The 25,545-nt window shown below is 42.4% G+C and overlaps 1 protein-coding gene across 1 annotated transcript; it reads left to right on the top strand.

Moving 5' to 3' along the window:
- The first annotated feature begins 813 nt into the window (after positions 1-813).
- Positions 814-25,531, top strand: CDR2 (cerebellar degeneration related protein 2). The gene is made up of 5 exons (XM_043914500.1): positions 814-1,226; positions 11,789-11,901; positions 21,973-22,121; positions 22,380-22,544; positions 23,608-25,531. The coding sequence occupies exons 1-5, from the start codon at positions 1,148-1,150 to the stop codon at positions 24,470-24,472; spliced, it is 1,371 nt and encodes a 456-aa protein (XP_043770435.1). The 5' UTR covers positions 814-1,147; the 3' UTR covers positions 24,473-25,531.
- Positions 25,532-25,545: the final 14 nt, after the last annotated feature.

The raw sequence follows: 25,545 nt of genomic DNA, 5'->3' as shown, positions 1-25,545 counted from the left end.
TTTTGTCTGCAGGAAGATGGTAAAAGCCACAACCTACGAGCCGTATTTATTTTGTTGTGTGCAGACAATAGCTTTCACTGTCCTACTGGCCATCAAGTGCAAAGGCTGCATTCTCCTCGCTCCAGGTGTAACGTCATGACTCCAGATGCTTAACTTGTGACCTCTTTTTAAAAAAAGTATGCAAAAACGCTTGCAATGTTTTTCTCAGGAGTCGCTTCAACTGCACCTTCAGGTGGGTCTGAGGCCGACCGTTTCAGGGGCATTACAAATATTTTCAGCGATTTGGAGGTGAGGGCTCAGATATCAAGAAGAAAACAGTTAACTGCCCTGAACTTCCGACCGATCCTCGATTTCCCGGAGTCAAACAGCAAATCTGGGAGTCAGAAGACCGGCAGGGGTCGGCGGAGCAGCGGACCTCAGGGTCCCGGCACGCCTCGCGCCTCCCGCCCGCAACCGTCCGCTGCTCGTAGACCGTACGTCTGACCCTCAAGCCCACTTAGCCCGTCCACCGGCCGGGCAGCCGGCCACCCACCACAGGGGCAGCGGAGGCCACCACCTCCTCACCCCAGCTCGCCGAATGCACGCCCAGAAGCTTTTCGAAAAGAGGAGAGGGCGGGACCTTCGGCCGCACCCCTTGGCCTTTTCCCGCCTTCTTTGTTTCCTTCGGAGTCACCATTGGCTGCCTGCCTCAGATAAGGGCGAACCGCGGGCCTGCGGCGGGACGCGATTGGACGACGTCGCCGCCGCTCGGCCTGCGGCCTGCTCGCGATTGGCTGAGGCGCCGCCGGGGGTTTGAATCGCAGCCCCGGTCGGGGAGGGTTCTGCCAAAGTGCCACGTTGGGCCCGGCTGCGGCGTGAGCAGCCGGCTCGGAGAGCCGACTCAGGCGCTCGCGCCCGTGCGCCGGCCGTTGGGGCGGTTGGGCGCGAGGGAAGCCGGTCCGAGGCGTGCGCTGCGGGCCGCCCCGTGGCAGCGCCGGCGGCGGCAGCGGGCGGCTGTGGTCAGGCGTCGCGGTGGAGCCTGGGCGGCGGCGCGTCCCGCCCGAGGGCGGCTCTGGCTGAGGGCGGAGGGGCCGGCGGAGAGCCTGCAGCAGCGGCTGAGGCGGGCCGGCGGCGGCGGGGGCTGCTGCCCCCAGAAGAGCCGTCCGAGATGCTGGCGGAAAACCTGGTGGAGGAGTTTGAGATGAAAGAGGACGAGCCGTGGTACGACCACCAGGACCTCCAGCAAGGTGAGGGTGCTTTCGCCAGGCGGGGCCTGGCCAGGGCAGGGCGGCTGCCAGTTCGAGGCTTCACCTCCTGGCCGCGAAACTGTTAAAAAGTTGATTTTGCTTGGGGCCCACCGGCGCCAGTATCTGGGAAGATCTGGCGCTCACCTGGCGTTGGGACTGTCGCGTCTGCTGGAGGACTCCGCTGCGCGGGCCCGGGCTCCTGCGCGGTAATCATAATCAGCATCCCCCATCGTCCCCGCCACTACTGCGTGTCCGGAGCTGACCGGGCGCCAAGCACCGTTTGGAGCTCTCTCCGGGGATTAACTGATTTAACCCCCACGGCGTTCCTCGGAGCGGAGAGGGGTGGCCCCTTACCAGACTGCCCGCGTCGGGGAGGAACCACCGCCGGTGCTCCCAGCCGGCGAGTGTGGGTTGTTGCAGGTGGTGGGCCGGGGGTAGCAGTGCCGTGTGGCCGGAATCGCGCACACATTTGATGCGCACAGTAACTCCGTTGAGAGAGTAACTCATATTGTTCCCGTTTTCCAAATGGGTAACGCGGGTGCTACAGAGGCCAAGTGACTTCCCACCAATGTGGGACCAAGTCGTTTTTTTGTTTTTTGGGTTTTTTTTTTTTTTTTTTTGACTGATTTTTATTGGAGTATAGTTGATTTACAATACTGTGTTAGTTTCTGCCGTAGGGCAAAGTATTTTTGAACCCGCACACTCAGAATGAGGAGTCGTCCTAGTCACTGCTCAAACCCCTATCTCTTCTTCGCCACCTGGTTTACAGCTTTTTCAGTTGGTCTTAGACGGGATGAGAGGGGGGCTACTTAGGCGTTATTTACCAGATGCCAAGTGAATGTCTTTCGCTTTGCTCCCTAGGTTTTTAACAACAGGCATTCATTCCTATCTTGGCCTGTCGTGGATTTCCTGTCTCCTGAGAAATTTTTTTCAGGCATCTTCTCTTGCAGCAATTCTGTGTAAATCAACTTTTTCAGCTCTCAACTGGCATAAAAAATTAACATCTCATTTAGTTGAATATTAAATGACCATGATGTTTGTTCATGCTAACCATTGAACTTAGGGGGGAAAAGAATGTAGGCTTAAAAGACTCAGAAAAGAAACATAAGGAACTCTTTTGGGGGAAGGTGATTTCTTAAATCAATATGTTGTGGCCTGTGGCTTAAATCAGAGTTTATATAGTCTTTGTATAAGTCAAAGTTTATGTAAGTAGTTATGCTTACATAGTCTCTACCCTATTCAGTGGCTGCAGCGCAGTATTTGCCATCATATTCACAACATCCACAAGGCAGATTTGTCTTACGTTTTAACCTGTTTTCAGAATGCCCCAGAAGGATTGATGGCCTAGTTTGATACTTTCTCCAGAATTTATGAGGCAACTATTTTGCAATTGCAACCTTTCTCTATAAAGAAATGAAGCAGTTTGCCCTGTAATCAAAACTAAATATTTTTCTTTACTGTATTTAGAAAGTGTAGCTCTGTACAGTTTTTTTTTTTTTTAATCTAGCACAGTACTTAGCACATAATAGAAACTCAATTTTAACAATTGTTGACCTGAACTAAGGCACTCACACAGGATTATTGTTTTCATGGCTCTCTTCCACCAGGCATGTTAGTCTACACTGCACTTTCCCCCTGTGGCAGGTTGTTAGGAACAACCACTTGTAATATTTCAACTTACTGAGGAGCAAATGCAAGATGTTGAGGTTAGACGTGGGACTCTGTAACCTCTGATTGAAACCAAGTCTTCAGGTGTGCAAATTTAATGAAATCTTGAAGTGCACAGGTCCAAACTTCCTAGTGCCAGTTTCCATTTGGAATTTGGTCTGTTCTTTTCAGAGGACTTTTACGTCTTTTATCACAATGGACTTTGACATAATCCTGTGTGTCATAACCAAGTGTGTGGGGTAGGAATAGATGTGAAATTCCAACAATCACAACTGTGAATTTGGCCTGTGAAAGACTGAAGGCTACAGTGTGAATAGAAGGGTCTCTTTGTCCCACTTTCATTACATTATATGTTAACTCCTAAACTTCTGATGGATCTTTTGTTAATTTTTCAAAAATTGTGTTTATTCTGTGCGAGGTGTTCATTGAGGCCCTAGGACTGCAGAGCCTGTCCACAGGACAGATGGGATCCTACTCATTTACTAGGAATCTCTTGACTAGAGATGCTGCCTCCTGATGTGCCCACTACAGTGCTTGGCAGTGGGTGGGCCCTCACTAGATAATTTTGCTGCTGAGTAAGGTTTGGGAGCAAGTCTGTCCTCTTAGGCTGATAAGCAGATCTGGTGGGATTTTATCAAGTGCAGACACATGTCTGTTCATTTTTTAACATCCTCACTATTAATTTTACTGAGAGCCTTATTTGTAGAGAGTTGCTGAAACAGTTTTCTAAGATCCTGTTCTCAGTCATAGAACTACAGGTTTTTTTTTTTTTTTTTTTTCTTTAGCAATAGAAGCATTATTTAAGTAGGTTGAATCTCTTTACCAAAGTTTGCTTGGGGCATTCTTTGTAAAAATTAAAATTGTTGAAAGTTTCTAACCTCAGAAGACTGTGGCCTACCATTCATACCTTTTTAGAAACATGTGAAACTGTGCAGGCAGAAGAAGAAAACCCGTTGCTTTTATAAAATACTTTGAAGGGAACGTCTTTTGTCAGAGGGCTGAGTTGACAAAGTAAGAATACTGACTATGATCTCTGTGAGTAAGATTCTTTCTGGGACAGCAGGAGCCTTCTCTGTAGGTAATGATGGTGCTTGCTTTGAAATGTGCCCCTGAGAACGGGTGGAAAGACTTCAGAGACTGGGTTTTCATTTAGACCAGCTGCTGTTGTAATTGTCGTTTGGCAAGCTGTGCGAACTTAGAATAAGGATTTGGGTTTCTACTGTGTAGATCAGCAAATGAAATCTTAGTTTAAATTAAGATTTCTGCTTTTTAAGACGAGTACCTTTTCCATCTGAGCAACGAATTTGCTGAATCACTGTTTGGAGGGTCATTAAAACTGACACCATCGTTTTTCTTGATGTTTATATTCAGGTTTTTTGCTTTCCCAATTATAGTAACATCGGCAACAGGAGTTACACAGAAGCATCACCAGATGACGCGTTTGGTTTTGTAATAGGAAAAACTTTCAGCCTTAACGTTATTGAATGAATGCTAGAGACTACAGCTAACATGGGAATATGTCATCCTCTTTTCAGAAAAAAACTGAAGAAAAATGTAATAGCAGTGAAATTTAAAGATTTCAGAATTCTGGAAGGAAGATCTTTTAAAAAAATCACCTGACTACTAGAGTTAATTTTACCTAGGGCATAGGGCTGAGTAGACTATCTGTTTAAAGCTAATAGTTTATATTGTTAAAATAGATTATTATCACTTGCAAAGACTGATTAGTGGAAGAATATTTTAACATGAAGGTACTGAAAGTTGCAGTTCTCAAGCCTGCAATATATCTGTGGTATTTTTAGTGGTTGCCTACGCCAGTTCAATAGGATTTAGAAAAGACAACCTTTTAATGAAAATCCTTTTTGTAAAGTGAAACGAACAGGTGTATAAGGCTTCAAAACTATATTGTTTCCTTTTCTTTTGTGTGTTAAGAAAGAATAAAGGACATTGAATATTCTCCCATTCCCTCCACAAATTATTTAGAAAACCTTCTTGGGCTTACTGCCAGCTTTTGGCTCCTTTTGGTAATGGAAGCCAGATGCTACACAACAGGAAATAAACTTTTTTTTTTTTTTTTAAAAGACCAAAAAAGACTTTTGTCTTTAAACTAACAGATGAAGTAATATCCTATTATACAGTGTGACTTCACAGACACTTTCTTGTAGCTGAGACTTGTTTTGCCAGAATTCTATCCTACACATCCTATGAAATATTTAGGAGACTAAGACTTCAGGTTACTGAGCCAGGCTGGGGTTTTGTTTAACTCAAAATAAGGATTGCGATAAGGACAAGTCTCAAATTCTTCTCTGTTTGATATTTACTGCAAGAGTGCTATACTTGGCATCTCTTCTGCGGCAACAGGAAAGGTGCCCCTGGCTGATATTTAGTAACATAGGTAGTTTCCTAACTGAAGGAAATGGCTGTAGATGGTCTCAAATTAGTCTTGCTTCTGGAAGAGGTTTTGGCTTAGGTTTTGATTGCTGGGTAAGAATATCTTTGGTGAGTCTCTGGTCTTTCCCACTGAGGAATTACTCACTGCTTTATAGCAGGCCAGGAGAGACTTAAGTAATGTCTAGGTAATGTTTGCTTTGTCCTTAATAATTCAGCCTGGTGGTTCCTTTGTGGGGCTGTGTATACACATTACACACCCTATGAGTGTAAAATAATTATTTCTGGAAATCTCAGCTGTATGTAGTTCCTTTTTCATTTAGTGAAAACAAGATAGCAACTTGCCTGGGGTTGTATATGCTTTCCCTGGCCGCGCAGGCAGTAAAAGCCAAAGAGCTCAACTCGAGCTTCTCATTGTCATCTAGGAAAACAAGTAAAAAGATGGAAGTACTCTGTACCTTAAACAGAGAAGTATGCGGACATCTCTGTCAACAGATTTAAAAGTGTGTGGATATGGATAATAGAGAATTGTGTTGAGGGTGAAAGTTAGAATCTGTTGACAGTGGTTTCTCTTTTGCTTATTATGACTCACCACGTGGAATTGGTCAGATCACTTCTTAGCATCTTTGTGTTTCTCATTTGAAAATCTTGGTTAGTTACCTTGAAAAGATATAAAAAATTAATGTCAAATGTTTGCAGTGCTGAACAGTTTGTAAAAGGTTTCGATGTCTTGTGAATACAAGATATTATTTCATAGACTTGGTATGAAAATCTTAAGTTCATTAATAGCCATTGTTAATATTTAAAGCACAAGAGAATGTATTTTAACACCGATCTACCAACAGTATACTGTTTCATTTTAAATGGGTGTAAAATGTTTTAAAATGAGCTGGAGTGGTGTTTCATGGGTTTTGCTGCTTTGTTTTTTTGCTTGTGAAGGAAAACTAACCAACCACAATGTTAATAATGCCCTCAAGTGGCCAGGTAACAAAAGTTGGTTTCCAGTTACCACTTATTCTAGGTTAAGTTCTAATATTGGTTTAATGAATTAAATGTTAAACCTTGTTTGTCAACCTCTAAAAATTGTTTTAAAATCATATGTGGTGAGGTTCCCTCTTTTGATAATAAGTGTGATAAGTATATTTTTCAACACTGAGTGAAATGACTTTCCAACATACTTAGAATAAAATCTAAACTTTCCACCATGGCCGATGATACTTCCTGTCATGAACCGTACCTGCTCCTCCAGCTCCCACACCACTCTCCCCAGTGAGCTGCTGTCACACTGGCTTCATGTTGGGCTGCTGTTATTCAGCTGCTTGGTCATGTCCAACTCTTTGCCACCCCGTGGACTACAGCACGCCAGGCTTTCCTGTCCAGCACCAACTCCCGAAGCTGGCTCAAACTCATGTCCATCGTGTCGGTGATGCCATCCAACCATCTCATCCTCTGTCATCCCCTTCTCCTCCCACCTTCAATCTTTCCCAGCATCAGGGTCTTTTCAGATGAGTCAGTTCTTCACATCAGGTGGCCCAAATATTGGAGTTTCAGCTTCAGCATCAGTCCTTCTATTGAATATTCAGGGCTAGTTTCCTTTAGGATGGACTGGTTGGATCTCCTTGCAGTCCAAGGGACTCTCAAGAGTCTTCTCCAACACCATAGTTCAAAACCAATCATTCTTTGGTGCTTAGCTTTCTTTATAGCCCAACTCTCACATGCATACATGACTGCTGGAAAAACCATAGCTTTGACTAGACGAAACTTTGTTGGCAAAGTAATGTCTCTGCTTTTTAATATGCTGTCTAGGTTTGTCATAACTTTTCTTCCAAGGAACAGCGTCTTTTAATTTCATGGCTGCGGTCACCATCTGCAGTGATTTTGGAACCTAAAAAAAATAGTCTCTCACTGTTTCCCCATCTATTTGCCATGAAGTGATGGGACCGGATGCCATGATCTTAGTTTTCTGAATGTTGAGTTTTAAGCCAACTTTTTCACTCTCCTCTTTCACTTTCATCAAGAGGCTCTTTAGTTCTTCTTCGCTTTCTGTCATAAGGGTGGTGTCTGCATATCTGAGGTTATTGATATTTCTCCCGGCAATCTTGATTCCAGCTTGTGCTTCATCCAGTCCAGCATTTCTCATGATGTACTCTGCATATAAGCTAAATAAGCAGGGTGACAATATACAGCCTTGACATACTCCTTTCCTGATTTGGAACCAGTCTACTGTTGCTTCTTGATCTGCATACATATTTCTCAATAGGCAGGTCAGGTGGTGTGGTATTCCCATCTCTTGAAGAATTTTTCACAGTTTGTTGTGATTCACACAGTCAGAGGCTTTGGCATAGTCAGTAAAGCAAAAGTAGTTGTTTTTCTGGAACTCTCTTGCTTTTTCGATGATCCAGCGTATGTTGGCAATATGATCCTGGTTTCTCTGCCTTTTCTAAATCCAGCTTGAACATCTGGAATTTCATGGTTCACGTACTGTTGAAGCCTGGCTTGGAGAATTTTGAGCATTACTTTGCTAGTGTGTGAGATGAGTACAATTGTGCGGTAGTTTGATTAGTCTTTGGCATTGCTTTTCTTTTGGATTGGAATGAAAACTGACCTTTTCCAGTTCCGTGGCCACTGCTGAGTTTTCCAAATTTGCTGGCGTATTGAGTGTAGCACTTTCACAGCATCATCTTTTAGGATTTGAAATAGCTCAAATGGAACTCCATCACCTCCACTAGCTTTGTTCGTAGTGATGCGTCCTAAGACCCACTTGACTTTACACTCCAAGATGTCTGACTCTAGGTGTGTGATCACACCATTGTGGTTATCTGGATCATGAAGATCTTTTTTGTATAGTCCTCTGTGTATTCTGGCCACCTCTTCTTGATATCTTCTGTTTCTGTGCTTCTGTTAGGTCCATACCATTTCTGTCCTTTATTGTGCCCATCTTTGCATGAAATGTTCCCTTGGTATATAATTTTCTTGAAGAGATTTCTAGTCTTTCCCATTCTATTGTTTTCCTCTATTTCTTTGCTTTGATCACTGAGGAAGGCTTTCTTATCTCTCCTTGCTATTCTTTGGAACTCTGCATTCAAATGGGAGTATCTTTCCTTTTCTCCTTTGCTTTTCGCTTTGCTTCTTTTCACAGCTATTTGTAAGGCCTCCTCAGACACTTTGCCTTTTTCTGTTTCTTTTTCTTGGGTATGGTCTTGATCACTGCCTCCTGTACAATGTCATGAACCTCTGTCCATAGTTCTTCAGACACTCTATCAGATCTAATCCCTTGAAACTATTTGTCACTTCCACTATATAATCGTAAGGGATTTTGATTTAGGTCATACCTGAATGGTCTAGTGGTTTTCCCTTCTTTCTTCAATTTAAGTCTGAATTTGGCAATAAGGAGTTCATGACCTGAGTCACAGTCAGCTCCTGGTCTTGTTTTTGCTGACTGTATAGAGCGTCTCCATCTTTGGCTGCAAAGAATATAATCAATCTGATTTCAGTATAGACTATCTGGTGATGGCCATGAGTGGAGTCTTCTCTTATGTTGTTGGAAGAGGGTGTTTGCTATGACCAGTGCGTTCTCTTGGCAAAACTCTGTTAGCCTTTGAGCTGCTTTGTTTTGTACTCCAAGGCCAAATTTGCCTGTTAGAGCAGGTGTCTTTTGATTTCCTACTTTTGCATTGTATACTTCCATTGTATAACTCTAAGTGATTTGATTTAAGTCATACCTGCATGGCCTAGTGGTTTTGCCTACTTCAGTTTAAGTCTGAATTTGGCAATAATTGTTCATAATCTGAGCCACTGTCAGCTCTTGGTCTTGTTTTTGCTGACTGCACAGAGCTTCTCCATCTTTGGCTGCAAAGAATATAATTAGTCTGATTTCAGTATTGACCATCTAGTGATGTCCATGAGTAAAGTCATCTCTTGTGTTGTTTTAAGACAGTGTTTGCTATGACCAGTGTGTTCTCTTGACACAACTCTGTTAGCCGTTCCCCCTGTTCCATTCTGTACTCCATGACCAAACTTGCCTGTTATCCAGGTATCTCTTGACTTCCTACTTTTGCATTCCAGGCCCCTATGATGAAAAGGGCATCTTTTTTTGGTGTTCGTTCTAGAAGATCTTGTAGGTCTTCACGGAACCATTCAACTTTAGCTTCTTTGGCATTAGTGGTTGGGGCATAGACTTGGATTACTGTGATGTTGAATGGCTTGCCTTGGAAATGAACAGAGATCATTCTGTCGTTTTTGAGATTGCAACCAAGTACTGCATTTCAGACATGAAACTATGAGCCGTTTTGGGCCGTACAGCGTGCCAATTTCTTTCCCGTCTTAGGGCCTCTTCCTGGCGTTTATGTGGTAAGATCCTCCTCCTTCAAGCTTTAGCTAACACATCTTCTAAGAGAGACTTCCATCGTGACCTCCCTTTCTAAAATAGAAAATCCTAAAAAAAAAAAAAAAAAAAAAAAAATAGAAAATCCTTTGTGCCTTATCATAAAACCTGGAGGTTTTTTTTCTCCTCTTTCACGTAGCACATCCAGTTGATTAACAAATCCATTTAGCTTTACTTTCAAAACACATCCAGTATCTGACACCTCTCCTCATCTCCATCTCTGCCACTCTAGTCTACGCCTCCATGATCACTCACCCAGGTGACTGCAGTATCCCTGTCACCCTGCCGCCACCTTAGCCCCTATTGGCCGACTTACCCAACAGCCGGAGTGGAGTGGAGCTGGTCAAAAGCCTTCCCATGGTTCCATTTCCTTCAGTGAAAACCAGCATCTTGATCTCCTTAGTTTGGCTTTAACAAGCTGGTCATCCTTGGAACCCCTCTTTGTCTCCTGCTGCCCCAGCCACAAAATACACACAGACGCACGCAGTGTGCTCAGGCCTCATTGGCTTCAGTCCTTACTATCGCCAGCCATGCTTCCTCCAGGGTCTTTGCTCCTCTTCTGCCTCTGCCTCGAATGCTGGTCCCCTCAGTAGATCTATGTGAGTCACTTACTCAGTCCTTCACATCTGGAGTCAAATATCACCCTTGTTGCCTGTTCTTAAATTTCAACCTCCCACATCCATACCCTTCCTTCCCTCTTCCTTCCCCCCTTTTTTTTAAGAGCATTTTTTGCTGTCTAGTATACGTTTCTTCCTGCTGTTTCTCCCATGAGAGTATAAGCTCCATGAGGGCAGGGAGTTTGTTAGCTGAGTTCATTTGTATATCCCCAGAATGATGTCTGGTATTATTGAATATATGCGTACGTGTATGGATAAATAGTGTTTATCACGGTTTTCAAGTTTATTTACTTATTCGCTGTCTGACTTCCCCTGTAAATCTGGGAGTGTCAGGAAAGCAGGAACTTAATCTGTTTATTCAGCATTCTAGCCAGATCTTAGGATGGTGTCTAGCAACAGGCAGCAGTACAGTTGGTGTGATAACTCATAGCTCATACTTTCATTGCGCTATGGCAGTCAGCAACGAAGTCATTCACTTGTGAATCAATGAATACTAATAATAACTTTGCCTGCATACTGCTGCTTAGTTCGTAAAGTATTTCCTTGTGTATTATTTCATTTGATTTTCACAATCATATTGACAGGACAGTCATCTCTCTACACAAAAATACTAAATGTAGGGATGCTTAAAGTCACTCTATTTAAAGTGTTCACTTGGTAAATGGCAGTCAGAACTGAACTCCAGATTTTCCTACTCAGTTCAGTGCATTTTCCACTGTTATCAAAGGACCTCTCCAATTTACAATGCAGAAAAGTGTTTCAGCTACCTATGTTAGAACTATTGTCCTTTTTCGTATCTGTGAATTTTTGTTTCTGGGATTGTGCATAACAAAGTAATGCTGTCATACACGCACATGTGCCTAAGAAGAGAGAGTGTTGGAAAGTGAGGTTTAAAATGGAAATATGGTTCGTATTCTTAAATGAAAGTACAAGCTATCACTGAGTTACCACACAAACTGTTCGCTGCTTTGCTTAGCTGGTTTGCTCATCTTGCAGAAGGAATGAAAAGAAATAGAAAAAATGAGAGAGACCTGCGGTAGTGTTCTTATCACTGATGTCATTTTCCTTTTTTTGACTTAATTTTTAGTACACTGAGGAGGCCAGGTTCTGTAACACACTTGCTTTGACAGTTGCATTCATAGCAGCCAAATTCATGGGAATTTAGGTTTGCCTGGACTTTGGCAACTAATTATGATCTTGATGTCACAATGCTGAATGATCATTCCTAAACAAATGAATACACCTCCATAAAGTACATCACTATTCTTGACGTCTTGTCAGTAAGGGTACATCGAGAGTACAGAACCTGGTAAAGGCCCCACTGTCACTGAACTTTAAGTAGAATCTGGCTTCCTTCTGTGCCATTCGATCTTCCATTGGGATCTGACTTAAACTTTATATGTTGGGTTGGGTTTTGGTTCATTCTTATTTTAGGCCCTGGCTTCTGTAAAATGTTGAACTGAGATCATTTGCACTACCCTAATAAGATTTGCTTGTTGTGCTAGATCTCCAGCTTGCTGCTGAGCTTGGGAAGACATTACTGGATCGAAACACAGAGTTAGAGGATTCTCTTCAGCAGATGTACACAACCAACCAGGAGCAGCTACAGGAGATCGAGGTAATTTACTCAGCAGGAGAGTTACTTTTGAGGTGTTGGCTGTCTCTGATCTTATACCAATTGTATTCTACTAAAGTAACACTTGCAATTAAAAGTAATGTTTAATTTATAATGTAGACTTTTTTGGTATGAAGAACCATGGAAAATGTATAGAGGTTGATTTTTACTGTCTTTAAGCTTTCTCAGCACATAAATCTGCTATGATGAAAGACATTTCTCTCTACCCCCTTGGTGAAGTATACTTAGAAATAAATGGTCCAGTATTTACCAATATGTGGAGCAAAGTAAAGCTGTGAATATTACATTTAGTTTTTTATTTTTTTCTTTTAAAAATGAATTATGCAATATTTAAGATATGCAAAGAGGTACAAGAGAAAAATACAGTGGGCACCCTTGTACCCACCAACCAGACTGAGAAAGAAAACTGTCTGTTGAGACTCCCTCTGTAAACCCTGCCTGGCTGCATCCCCTCCCCTTAACCAAATACCATCCTAAATTTGATGAAAATTTTTAAAATTGTAGTACCTGATTTCATAATACGAAAGATGCTAGCTTAAGGCTTTAAAATGGAAGTGCTATCTTGTAAATGGTCCCGTTAATGTAGCCCAACTATGTGTAGGCCAGGTGACTGTAAAGATGATAGTTATGGATATTAACCAAACAATTGTCCATCAGAGCATTTCATGGCCCAAACTATGCTCCCCCCTTAAAAAAGTCTTGCACTTAAATTGTAACTCCTTCCCCTCAAATTGATACAGTAGAACCAGGACTCTTATTATAAGTCTATGTGCAGGAAAATGTAGAAGACCTTAGAACACAGAAACCATTCATCATGGTCAGAACTTACTAGGCTCTGATTACATACTGAACCAGGTGCTAGAAATGCAAAGTAGAATGACATAGTCCTTGACTTCAATCCAAATTACAGATTTCAGTTTTTGAATATGAATAAACCTGTCATTAAAACTAAGACAAATTTATCATGTCAGTATTCTTACTTTTATATAGTGATCATAGTTAATACGCATACAGTAGATTCCCCTACCCCCTTCTCAGGATTTATGAATTTAGCCAATGATGTGACAAAATATGCTTTTATAATTCTAGAAAGGTGTACCTTGTAATGATATTGAAGTCATCAGCTGTCATTTTAAGTATTTTCTATATCAGAAGAACATAGAACTTTCCATACCAAAGTTGAATTTATTACCCATAGAATTGGGCAGAAACCTAAAAATGCAGGAAAACCAGGCATTTTTAAACTGTGATATCCAAGTGTCATAGATGGTCAAGCAACTCATTCCTGTTTCGTTTCATGGGCTTTGTTTTTCAACTGATTGGAAGATTTCATAGAGTGGTCCCAGGGCATATACCTGAAGATTATCATGTACTGTGGGGTACATTTATTTGAATTTGGGTAGAAACATAGTCTTAACACCTTGTATTGGTGTTTTCCCTGAAAGCACCTACAAATCACCATAACTGAATACTGTAGTGAATACTTATTTTAGCACATCTGCCAAAAACAGATTTAAAAAGTCCAAATATTTATATAATTAGGGAATGATGCCTATTTGTTACTGTAAGGATTACAAACACAATTGCTTTATGATCTAAGTTACCTGTCTTTCTACTTTTGTTTTCTGTGGTATTGAAGATGATTAAACAATTAAAAGAGATCATTGACATTCTGAAAAAAATCCAAAGATCTTTGAGATTCTCCAAATCTGTAAATAACACTCCACTATCTAATGTCTTCTGTAAGGTTTTTTTTCTTTACACAATGTTTGTATTCAAGCTCTCACACAGGTGTGTTACCGTGGCCCCAGCGGTCACCTCTCCCCAACCCCTGACCCTTGCAGGGTGTTGAAAAGGATAATAGAAATGAGGTATCCAGGCCAGACCTTAATGACTAAATAAATATACAGTCAACTATATGTATTAATATAAAGCTAACTGAATAAGTTTAGCCTGGAGTACTTCCAGAAACATTTCCATAGATCTCTTGTTTCTGTAATGGAGCATACGGGTCCAGTGGTTCATAGACCAAGTGTTGTAGTGTTCAGCATTTTACTCTTTATCCAAAGCTATTTTTTGAGTAAGAACAAAGATTTCTTCTCTTTAGAAATCTTAGATTTCTTCTCTGCCATTATGGTTGACTTTTGTCTTTCTTTCTCTTTATAAATCGCTTCCTGAACATCAGTAAGGAGTGGGATGAAATGGAGATGAAATGGCAATTCTGTCTAAACCCACTTACCACAGCCAGGGTCCTCCTACAGACTAGACTTACTGCCTGCTCGATTCATACCTGTGCCCAGGCAGACTTGCAGATCACAACAGACTTCCAAGATCTCTATCCAATAGTCTGTACCAAGGATGGCCTGAACACACTTGTAAAAGTAACCAGGCAGCTGAAGAACCTAGTTCTCTATTAAATGAAGACCCATGAAGTATGTATAGTGTCTCTTATCATTATACCCTTGGAGAGCCCCCTAAATTTTATAAGGACTCTTCCTTTAAATCAAACCTGATGTCTTTTTTTCTCTTTTAAGCAAACTTTTAAAAAAATATACGTACAGAAAAGAGCACAAATGCTAAGTCTGTAGTTCAGATGATTTTCATAAACATACCCTTGCAGCCAGCAGCCAGACGAGAAATGAGAAAGTGGGCTTCCTAGGGGCTCAGCAGTAAAGAGTCTGCCTGCCAGTGTAGGAGACACGGGTTCGATCCCTGGTCTGGGAAGATCCCACCTACCGTGAAACAACCAAGCCCTGTGCCACACTATTGAGCCTGCGCTCTAGAGGCCAGATGCCGCAGCTACTGAGGCCCGCTCACCTAGAGCTTCTCAGGCTGTCGTGCAGCAAGAGAAGCCAGCACAGTGAGAAAGCCATGCATTACTGCTCTCTGTAACTAGAGAAAAGCCTGTGCAGCAACGAGGACCCAGTACAGCCAAAAATTTTAAAAATAATAGATAAAATTATATAAAAAGGAAATGAGCATGTTATCAGCTCTTCCAGTCACCACCCCCACTAAGCAGCACTCTAATACCCTTACATTAGTTTAGCCTGTGTTTGAACTTTACATAAATGGAGTCACTTGTACAAGTTTTAAACTAACTTTTTAGAATGTTCATTGGAAATTTTCCTGATTTGAAAATAATACATGATCGTTTTTTAAATTTAGAAAATATATTGAAAACCAAAAAGGAACCTCTCTACCAACCCAGAGAAATTTTAAATCAGCCAGAAAATAGTCCTGGAACAAACTACTCAAGAGTGGATGAAGAAGGATGAGGAACTGGTGAAAATACTAGGATAAAATCCCCAAAAGTGTGACTCATTACGGAAATAGACAACTGGGAAACTGTCAAAGGATATTTTCTCAGTAGAACTACAAGTATGCTTTCAAAAACTGTTCGTGGGTTTCAAACAGTCTTCATAAAAATTGATCAGTATTTTGTTAGGCATTGTGTTTTTTAAAAAAAAAAAAAGAGATTAAATAAGCTTTGAAAGTAATGATTGGCTCCAGAGAGGCCTATATATCCTGTATGGCTTCTACTCAGCATCTAATTTTTCAAGATTCCAGAGCAAGTTTTTTTTTCTTGGCTGAAGAGAAGGAGAGAAACTTTGGAGAATAATGAGATCTGACACCATCAAACACGATTGGATTCTCTTAAAGTTTCTGACAGTTGTGTGAGCAGCCTACAGCCTTGAGTTTTTGTTGCTTCTCTTCTTGGAAACCTGCCTTATCCCCACAGGAGTCAAAGGAGTCTGGCCTTAGGGGCCCTTATTTCAAGAGCTCATGTCTTCCTTGAACATTTTAAAGCATTTTGTGCATCCCCTACTACATTTATCAATATTCTACTGTATATTATACTTATTTCTTGATTAGTTTTATTCTCCTTCTCTCCCCGCCCCGCCTTACCTCCCCATTTTCCACTGCAACTTTGAAGGCTGTTGCTGTGTTTATTCATGGTCTTTCAAACATAGTAGATAATCAATGAGTACTTGTTCAAATCAGTATCTTAACAGAGGACAGATAAGCAGTTTGCAAAGCACTTCCAATAGTTCCGAAGAGTTTCCAACTCTGGAGATTTTGAAAGGAAGTGGAAGGAGCTCTGACCTCAGTGTTAGAAGATTCAGACTTAAACCCTCAATTCCATAGCAAATAGCTAGACTTTCAGTTCAGTTCAGTTGCTCAGTCATGTCCGACTCTTTGCGACCCCATGGACTGCAGCACGCCAGACTTCCCTGTCCATCACCAGCTCCCGAAGCTGGCTCAAACTCATGTCTATTGTGTCGGTGATGCCATCCAACCATCTCATCCTCTGTCATCCCTTCTCCTCCCACCTTCAATCTTTCCCAGCATCAGGGTCTTTTCAAATGAGTCAGTTCTTTGCATCAGGTAGCCCAGGTATTGGAGTTTCAGCTTCAGCATCAGTCCTTCTATTGAATATTCAGGACTAGTTTGCTTTAGGATGGACTGGTTGGATCTCCTTGCAGTCCAAGGGACTCTCAAGACTCTTCTCCAGTACCACAGTTCAAAAGCATCAATTCTTTGGTGCTCAGCTTTCTTTATAGTCCAACTTCCCATGCGTACATGACTGCTGGGAAAACCATAGCTTTGACTAGACGGACCTTTGTTGACAAAGCAATGTCTCTGCTTTTTAGTAAGCTGTCTGGGTTGGTCATAACTTTTCTTCCAAGGAGTAAGTGTCTTTTAATTTCATGACTGCAGTCACCATCTGCAGTGATTTTGGAGGCTAAAAAAATAAAGTCTGTCACTGTTTCCACTGTTTCCCCATCTATTTGCCATGAAGTGATGGGACCAGATGCCATGGTCTTAGTTTTCTGAATGTTGAGTTTTAAGCCAACTTTTTCACTCACTTTCATCAAGAGGCTCTTTAGTTCTTCTTCACTTTCTGCCATAAGGGTGGTGTCATCTGCATATCTGAGGTTACTGATATTTCTCCCGGCAATCTTGATTCCAGCTTGTGCTTCATCCAGTCCAGCGTTTCTCATGATGTACTCTGCATATAAGTTAAATAAGCAGGGTGACAATATACAGCCTTGATGTACTCCTTTCTTGGTTTGGAACCAGTCTGTTCTGGTTCCAGTCAGACTCCTTTGTTAGTCAGACTCCTTTGTTATTCCGTGTCCAGTTCTAACTGTTGCTTCCTGACCTGCATACAGATTTCTCAAGAGGCAGGTCAGGTGGTCTGGTATTCCCATCTCTTGATGAATTTTCCACAGTTTGTTGTGATCCACACAAAGGCTTTGGCATAGTCAATGTTTTTCTGGAACTCTCTTGCTTTTTCGATGATCCAGTGGATGTTGGCAATTTGATATTCTAAATCCAGCTTGAACATCTGGAAGTTCACAGTTCATGTACTATTGAAGCCTGGCTTGGAGAATTTTGAGCATTACTTTGCTAGCATGTGAAATGAGTGCAATTGTGCAGTAGTTTGAGCATTCTTTGGCTAGATTTTAGGCAATGAATTACCTCTCAGATCCTGTTTGCTCTGCTGTGTAATGGTGATAAGAATGCTTGCACGACATTGGCACAGGGCTGTTCTGAGGTAATGAGACAATATATACACTTATATATATGTATATTTTGGACAGTATGAATTGTTGCACTGTTGGTCTGTGTTTCAAGAATTTTAGTAATGAAAGAACCTTAATTCTGAAAAAAAATAAATCCTTTTCAATTACTGGAAAGTAGATCTAAATTAGAACAAGCAAAGCTTTTAATAATGAGATTATAAGTGGTTTTTATTTTCATATTTCATACTTTTTAACTTTTTCCTAAATTTCCTCCAAGGGAAATGTAATATTTTAATCGGGAGAGAGGTTTTTCAAAGGTAGTGGGAAACATTTCTTCATTGTTGTAGAAGGTCATTTTGATACTAAATTCAGAGGAGTTGATCTATAATCTTTAATATAAGGATAATCCCAGCACTACATAAAAGCCAAATTTCCATTCCATTCTTTATGAGTGTTTGGCTGTGTCTATCTTTTCCAGCATTCCAGGTCAGGGTTCTACAGTTGCAAATAGGTGTTAATGTAATCCTTCTGGCCTTTTTCAAAGATTTGCCTCAGTTGTAAAGGCCCCCTACTTACAGCTTTTTCATATAACCTGAACCTTACACTCCTAAAAGGCATATACTCCTTGAGGTGACATTCTGTACATATTCTAAGACATTTGGCAGACAACCACGGAACTTCAACTTTGATACTCTTGCCTATAAGGTAACATTTTTGCCTATGATTTTGCTACCCCCATATTCCCCTTCTGCCACTGTTTTGCTTAAATATCCCCTTATCACTCTCCCCTGTTTAATATGGCAAATACTTGGGTACTCAGGCTCTTTTTTGGCACTTGAATTTTAGGATCTCTGCAGTCCAGGCAGATTCATTTGAGGCTGTGATCAAAGATTCTGAATTGAAAAAACCAGAACTTAGGAAGCATAGCCATGCCTTTAAATGAAGGGTAGAAAATAAGCTAACCCATTTCCTTATAGAATTGGAAAAATTTGATTAAGTACTAATTTGAAGTTTTAGAGGCCAACCTTAAAGCAGTGTCTGACTACATGGATTCTGCTTCTCTGGTCTCATATCACTGCTTGCTGAGAGGGCTCAACATTTTTCTTAGAAGTTGCTGACGAGTTTAGTCAGACTCCTTTGTTAGGTAACCTATCACAGAGTCTTGGAGAAGTGAAGGACTTTTCTGATTAGCTTTGATTTAATAATAATAATAAGATTAAACTCCTACTACATGAAAACAAGCTCTCTGCCATTCTTCAGATTGTCCTTAAAGCCAAGTCATCAAAGACCAAAATATCACAAGTTCTTCCTAAATGGTTTCATTGTGTTTTCCCACCCCCCACAGGTTTTTATATATCAAATAAGGGGGACCTACTGTAGTTTTCTAAACAGTGTCTTTGTACTTATTTACATACTGACTTGTTCCTTTTATACTGGCCACAAATCTAATTTAAACATTGTATCTTTAAAAACATTCAATATCTTACATGTCTCCCATGTAAGAGAGACTGGTTAAAAAAAAGTCTGTTTCAGATTACTGGGGCATAGCTGTGCCATGGGGAATAAGTCCAGTAAGTCTGCTCTTTGCATCAGGTGGCCAAACTATGCTTCAGCTTTAGCATCAGTCCTTCCAATGAATAGTCAGGATTGATTTTCTTTGGGATTGACTGGTTTGATGTCCTTGCCGTCCAAGGGATTCTCAAGAGTCTTTTCCAGCACGATTTGAAAGCATCAGTTCTTTGGCACTCAGCTTTCTTTATGGTCCAACTCTTACATCTGTACAGGACTACTGGAAAAAACCATAGATTGACTATACAGATCTTTGTTGGCAAAATGATGTCTCTGCTTTTTAGTATGCTATCTAGGTTTGTCATAGTTTCCTTCCTCAGTCATGTCCAACTCTTTGTGACGTCATGGACTGTAACCCGCCAGGCTCCTCTTCCTTTGGAATTTTCCTGGCAAGAGTACTGGAGTGGGTTGCTCTTGCCTTCTGCAGGGTATCTTCCCAACCCAGGGATCAAACCCAAGTCTCCCGCATCTCCTGCATTGCAGGCAAATTTTTTATTGCTGAGCCACAGGGGAAACTCTACTTGAGGCCTTATACTTGACATAAAGTAGCCTGCAGAATGTCTGCAGCTGTTAAACACATTTCTATATTCTTAATCTTTTTTCCACTCCAGTGCTGAAGAGATTGAACACATTCCCATCAGTGACAGGAACCCACCAGGACATTGCCAGCCAGAAGGAAGGATTAAGGGCACACCTCTAGGAGACGGGATTGAGGGAGTGAAGTAAACAGGCTTTCACAGGGTCTATGCCTTGTGCTCATTCCCTCTCATTTAATACTTTCAGTCCTACAAAGTGAAAGTCCCTCAGCTGTGTCCGACTCTTCGAGACTCCATGGACTATACAGTCCATGGAATTCTCTAGGCCAGAATACTGGAGTGGGTAGCTTTTCCCTTCTCCAGGGGATCTTCCCAACCCAAGGATCAAACCCAGGTCTCCCACATTGTAAGTGGATTCTTTACCAGCTAAGCCACAAGGGAACTCCAAGAATACTGGAATTGGGTAGCCTATCACTTCTCCAGGGTATCTTCCCGATCCAGGAGTCAACCGGGGTCTCCTGCATTGCAGGCGGATTCTTTACCAACTGAGCTATGGGGGAAGCCCCTTCAGTCCTACAAGGTAGGTACTAACTGATCCACAATTCATTTTTAATTCTGAACCCAAAAACCTCTGTAAAAACAAGATTTTTTTTTTCCTCAAGTGCAGCAAATTCATTTGACAGCAAACCTTCTTCACCTGAACTCGTATGAGGCTTTCTGTAATCTTTACTCATACTCTTTGATGAGAATATTAAATCTTGATTACAGGGTGTTGCCCAGCCCTCACCGAGGATGGTATAAAGTGTGTGTGGTCTTCCTAAAATTCAAAGAATTTTCCAAAGCATTCTCAGCCAAGAGTTTCAGGGGTATGAAAAGGTATGAGAATGAAGTGTTTTCTCAACACATTGCTACTGAACTGTGTAACTAGATTTGAAAAAGACCTCATACACTTTTTTCAATTCTGCCACACTGCCATTTAAAGAGCCTGTTGAAAGTCGTGTTGCCTGTTCTTTGAAAGAAGTCAGTTAGCTTTGCAAATACTTAACAGATGTGTCTGAGGATCCTCGAGAAAGTATTTTTAAAGTTGTGTCTTTGGTCTGTTACCATTTGGTCATTGGTAATGCTTCAGACTTACCTTTTTCTCTTTCTGGTTGTGCCCCCCAGAAATATTATGACTGTTTCGTTTGGAATATATACAGTGTTTCATAGTCTTCAAGTGGAGTCCAGTGGCAGCGGGGTTGGGGGAGATGCCGGCGGGTAGGGAATCAAGGTAACGTGACAGTGAGGCATTAAAATTGTGATTATTCCCCTTTATCCTCGGCCCTGGAAAGCACCCTTAGCAAAATAAATAATCTGGCAGATTTCTCACAAACAAGGAGGATTATGGTGACAGCATTCTCACAGAATTAAAAATATCTTTGAATAATATTAAGTTTTAAAGTATCTTTTTCTGGTTAAATCAATATTTTTTTCCCTATTCTTTGTCCAGAATATCTCACCTAGAAGAAAGAAATCAAATATTTTTAAAGCAAAAATCATCTAGAATCCTCCCTTTTAGGCTTTCCTTATTTCTGTAGAAGATTTTTTTGCTTAAACTTGGATCGTGTGTTCCAAGCTTTTTCTCTTGTGGGATTATCATGTCTCGCTTAGATTTTCTGTCAAATATTAATTTCATGCGTGACTTGTGCTTTGTAAGAGTAGACCAGCCTAAAATGTATTGGTGAGCTTTAGGGGAACTAAACATATGAAGGATGGCCTGTACTCATTTCCTTTTAAGAAAAGTAGTTTAATTGAGATTTGAAGTTCTTCATTTCATAAAATAAACTTGTGGTATTATGGTAGAATGAAAAATACATATTACCTTTGTCCCCATGTCCTAAATCCCTTGGAATTTCCTGAATGATAGAATGAGACGGGTCGCCAGAGGAGCCGACACATGATTAGAGGGTTAGGACTTTCAGCCTAGTCCCCAGCCTCCGCAGAGGGGACAGAGGCTGGAATCAAGTTCGTTCACCAGTGGCCCATGATTTAATTAATCATGCCTGTGCCATGAAGCTTCAGTAGAACTCCGAAAGGAGACTAAGGGGTTTCCAGGGAGGATGGTGCATCTGAGAAGAATAAAGCTGTACGTGTAAGTAAGTCCCTTTCCCAAGCTCTGCGAGTTGTTTTAGCAGATTATTGAACCTGAGGGGAGGTCATGGGAATTCCCAAATTTATAGCTGTTTGGTCGAAAGGACAGGTAGTCCCTAGGACTTACCTCTGGTATCTGAATGGGGGGCGGTTTTGTGGAACTGAGCCCTTATCACTCCAGGTAGTGTCAGAATTGAAGTGAATTGCAGGATACATTCTATACTATGCCGGGAATACTGCAGGTATCTTGTGTGTTTAATGTGTGACCTGGTCACAATTATCTCTTCCAGTATCTGACCAAGCAGGTGGAGCTTCTGCGACAGATGAATGAACAGCATGCAAAGGTTTATGAGCAGTTAGATGTCACAGCGAGGGAACTGGAAGAAACAAATCAAAAGCTCGTTGCTGACAGCAAGGCCTCACAGCAAAAGATTCTGAGGTAACTTTTTTAGAATCCATTGAAGAAGCCCTAGGGGAAGTTATTTAGTATAAACTAGAATAGAACATGGCTGTAGTGGGTTCAGGTCAGTATGGGGTAAGCTTTAATTTAATTCTCTATGGAGAGTAGAGATTAAAGAGAAGTCTTTTCCAATTACAAAAGCGCAGTTTGAGTGGTTGGCAACTAAGCTCTCCTCACCGCGTATGCCTTTTAATTTAATATGACAAGCTGCAATTGGCTTCTGTCTGTTCCTCACAGTCTGACTGAAACAATTGAATGCCTGCAAATGAACATTGATCACCTCCAGAGCCAAGTGGAGGAGCTGAAATCATCTAGCCAAAGGAGAAGGAGCCAGGGAAGGCATGACCAGGAGGAATCGGCCCCCAGCGTCTCATCTCTGAAAGAGCTGTATGACCTCCGCCAGTAAGAGCACCTTCCGTTTGCAAGCGGGAGAACACCTCGTGTCACTGGCACTTTCTGGATCCCCGTAGATTAAAAGTACCCTTTGAGGAAATGCCACTTGGCTATTAGACCTCCAGTGGTTTGAACAAAGCCACTTAAACATACAAGTAATAGTTTTTGTCGTTGTTGTTGTTTAGTCCAATTGAAATTTCAGTAAAACAAAGTCCAGGCAAACAGAAACTTTTTTTGTTTTTTTTTTTGCCTGCAGAAAAGCCTTTTTCAATTTAGACTTTGGAGATTGAATCTTCATTTAAGAACTATTTCTTGAACACCTGTGGTAAGGCAGATGCTATGCCAGATGTAAGGAGTGGTGAGCAAAACAGACACAGTTCCTGCCCTCATGGAGCTTTCAGTCTCAGGAAGAGGCAGGTAGCAAATAAGTACAGTTACAAGTTGCCCAGGACTCTGACCAGGAGACAGACCAGCTCGTGCATTTGGCGGGCCTCAACTTGACAGTTCATCAGATCGCCGACAGGCCTGATCAGAAGCTCTAGGTGTGAGTAAAAGGCTGTTCAGGTGATTCTGATGTATGTTCTTGGTTTAAAATCACTGCAGCAATGGTTCTCAATCTTAGCTGCATCTTATGAATCATAGGAAGAGCTTTAAACAAAACAAACCCTGTAGTCCAGGTGGCAGACCCCCTAGGTCAGAGTCTATGGGGGTGGGACCCAGGCGTCAGTATGTTTTAGGACTGCCCAGGTGATTCTAATCTGCAGCCAAGACTGAGCACCGCTGGCTGTCCTGATCTCCTTGAACAGCCCCAGTCATACTACTGGTCTTTGGGAATGGATGTTCTGTAGCATTTTTAATGTTTTTTAAAAAATTAATTACAAAAGTTGTGTTTTCTTCCATGTGCTAATTTGTCAGCCTCACACATTCATTTTAGCCACTGCTCTAGGGTGGAACAGGCAAAAAATCAGTCATATCACAGCTCCTCAAAAATAGGTAGTTGGAAAAAAGTCATCAGCCTCCCTCTTTGCGCTCTCAGTCGGCCTGTGTAAGAGTCTTTCAATATTTCCCCCAGGCACTTCGTGTACGATCATGTGTTTGCCGAGAAGATCACTTCCTTACCGAGTCAGCAAAGCCCCGATGAGGAAGAAAATGAGCACTTGAAGAAAACAGTGACAATGCTGCAGGCCCAGCTGAGCCTGGAGCGGCAGAAGCGGGTGACCGTGGAGGAGGAGTACGGGCTGGTGCTGAGGGAGAACGGCGAGCTGGAGCAGCAGCTGGGGGCCGCGGACGCCTACCGCGCCCGCGCGCTGGAGCTGGAGGCCGAGGTGGCCGAGATGCGGCAGATGTTGCAGGCGGAGCATCCCTTTGTGAACGGGGTGGAGAAGCTGGTGCCCGACTCTCTGTTCGTCCCTTTCAAAGAGCCCGGCCAGAGCCTGCTGGACGAGATGCTCCTGACCGTGCCCGAAGCGCTCAGGAAGCCCCTCAAGCGCAGCAGCAGCGAGACGGTGCTGAGCAGCCTGGCGGGCAGCGACCTGGTGAGGGGCCACGAGGAGACCTGCATCCGCAGGGCCCGGGCGGTGAAGCAGAGGGGCATCTCCCTGCTGCACGAGGTGGACACCCAGTACAGCACCCTGAAGGCCAAGTACGAGGAGCTGCTGAAGAAGTGCCAGCAGGCGGAGGACGGCCTGTCCCACAAGGCCGTGCAGACCTCCCGGGCTCCGGCCAAGGACCCGGGTGCCCTGAACGCCCAGCCCAAGCCCGGCCCCCTCAGCTGGGACCCGGCCTCTGTCACCCCAGAGCCCGTCAGCTCCCCCACCACCTCGACGCCGCCAGAATACAAAGCGCTTTTTAAGGAGATCTTTAGTTGCATCAAGAAAACTAAACAGGAAATAGATGAACAGAGAACCAAATACCGATCTCTCTCCTCTCATTCCTAAGTGAACCGCCAGCTCCACGACTCACTGGCCCGCTTCCTGTTACCTCTCTCTCCCACTCACACAAGTGTGTGTCGACCCCAAAGCCTGATGTTGTTCCTGACGTTGGCCTCCTTGCTTTGCTTATTTATTAGCAAATGCACAGAGTGAGGAAGGGAGGTGGCTCCTGGTGGCAGTTGTATAATCCAGTTCGTTTAAGCACCTCAGGAAATCCCATGACAGACTGGCCTCTGGCTAGCGTGATGATTAGGTTGCAGTTCCTTGAAAAGCCCCAGAACCAGTGGAGGGGAGGATCTGTGCCCCTGGAGAAGTAGGCCTGGAGTAACTGTAGTATATAGTATATATAATATAGTGTATATTATATAGGGGAAATGGCAGAGTTGAAACAAAGCTAATGCAATTCCTGCTGCCTTCTTGCTTAACTTCTCAAAACTATGTAGAAGTCAGACGGCTGCCACATGAAAAGGTCTTTCACAAACACTGTTGGATACTGTGAATTCGTGAAGAATGTTCAAGAAAGCAGGGGCTCATCCAAAGCAAATGGCATTAACAAATACTCCAAGCCTTTGAGTTCGTTACATCTACTACCACTGGAACTGTGACTGACAGGTAATCCTAATACATCTCAGTGCAGCTGAATACCAAATTGAAATGGCAGTCTCTGGTTAGCCCAGTTAGCTTGTTAGCAGAGCCCTGGAGGGCCTTCTCCCCACATTCAAATGTTTGTACTCAAAAGCTGTAGTGGATAGGCAAATCATTCTTTTCTTAAATTCACACTAAAGGGGCGAGATGAAACCCTCACCCCCACTGTGTTGTCTGAGCTGGCTAGCCCGCTGGTCTCAAGCTGCTCCTACTCACTTCCTCCCATTCCTGTACATGTTTGTGACTTGCTGCAGAAATTCCTGTCTGCCACTTTATTAAACAGTGTTGATGTCTTGACTGTGGAAATACACTTGTCCTCTCACTTGCATACTTTTAATTTAAAACTATTTAAGAAAACTGAGGTTCCATTTATTGTATATATTTTTCTAAAAACCAAATAAAATTATCTATGAAAATGAACAAATGGATCAATT

Source organism: Cervus elaphus, chromosome 10 (genome assembly GCF_910594005.1).
Source record: "Cervus elaphus chromosome 10, mCerEla1.1, whole genome shotgun sequence".
Lineage (NCBI taxonomy): Eukaryota > Metazoa > Chordata > Mammalia > Artiodactyla > Cervidae > Cervus > Cervus elaphus.
The sequence above is the reverse complement of the archived record's forward strand: the minus strand, read 5'-3'. Positions and strand labels throughout refer to the sequence as shown.

What these genes read in the sequence shown, in the direction of transcription:
- CDR2 (XM_043914500.1), top strand. Translation starts at nt 1,148, where the DNA reads ATGCTGGCGGAAAACCTGGTGGAGGAGTTTGAGATGAAAGAGGACGAG. An exon ending in CCACCAGGACCTCCAGCAAG is followed by an intron (nt 1,227 to 11,788) that starts GTGAGGGTGCTT and finishes TTGTTGTGCTAG; the next exon opens with ATCTCCAGCTTGCTGCTGAG. An exon ending in TCACAGCAAAAGATTCTGAG is followed by an intron (nt 22,122 to 22,379) that starts GTAACTTTTTTA and finishes TGTTCCTCACAG; the next exon opens with TCTGACTGAAACAATTGAAT.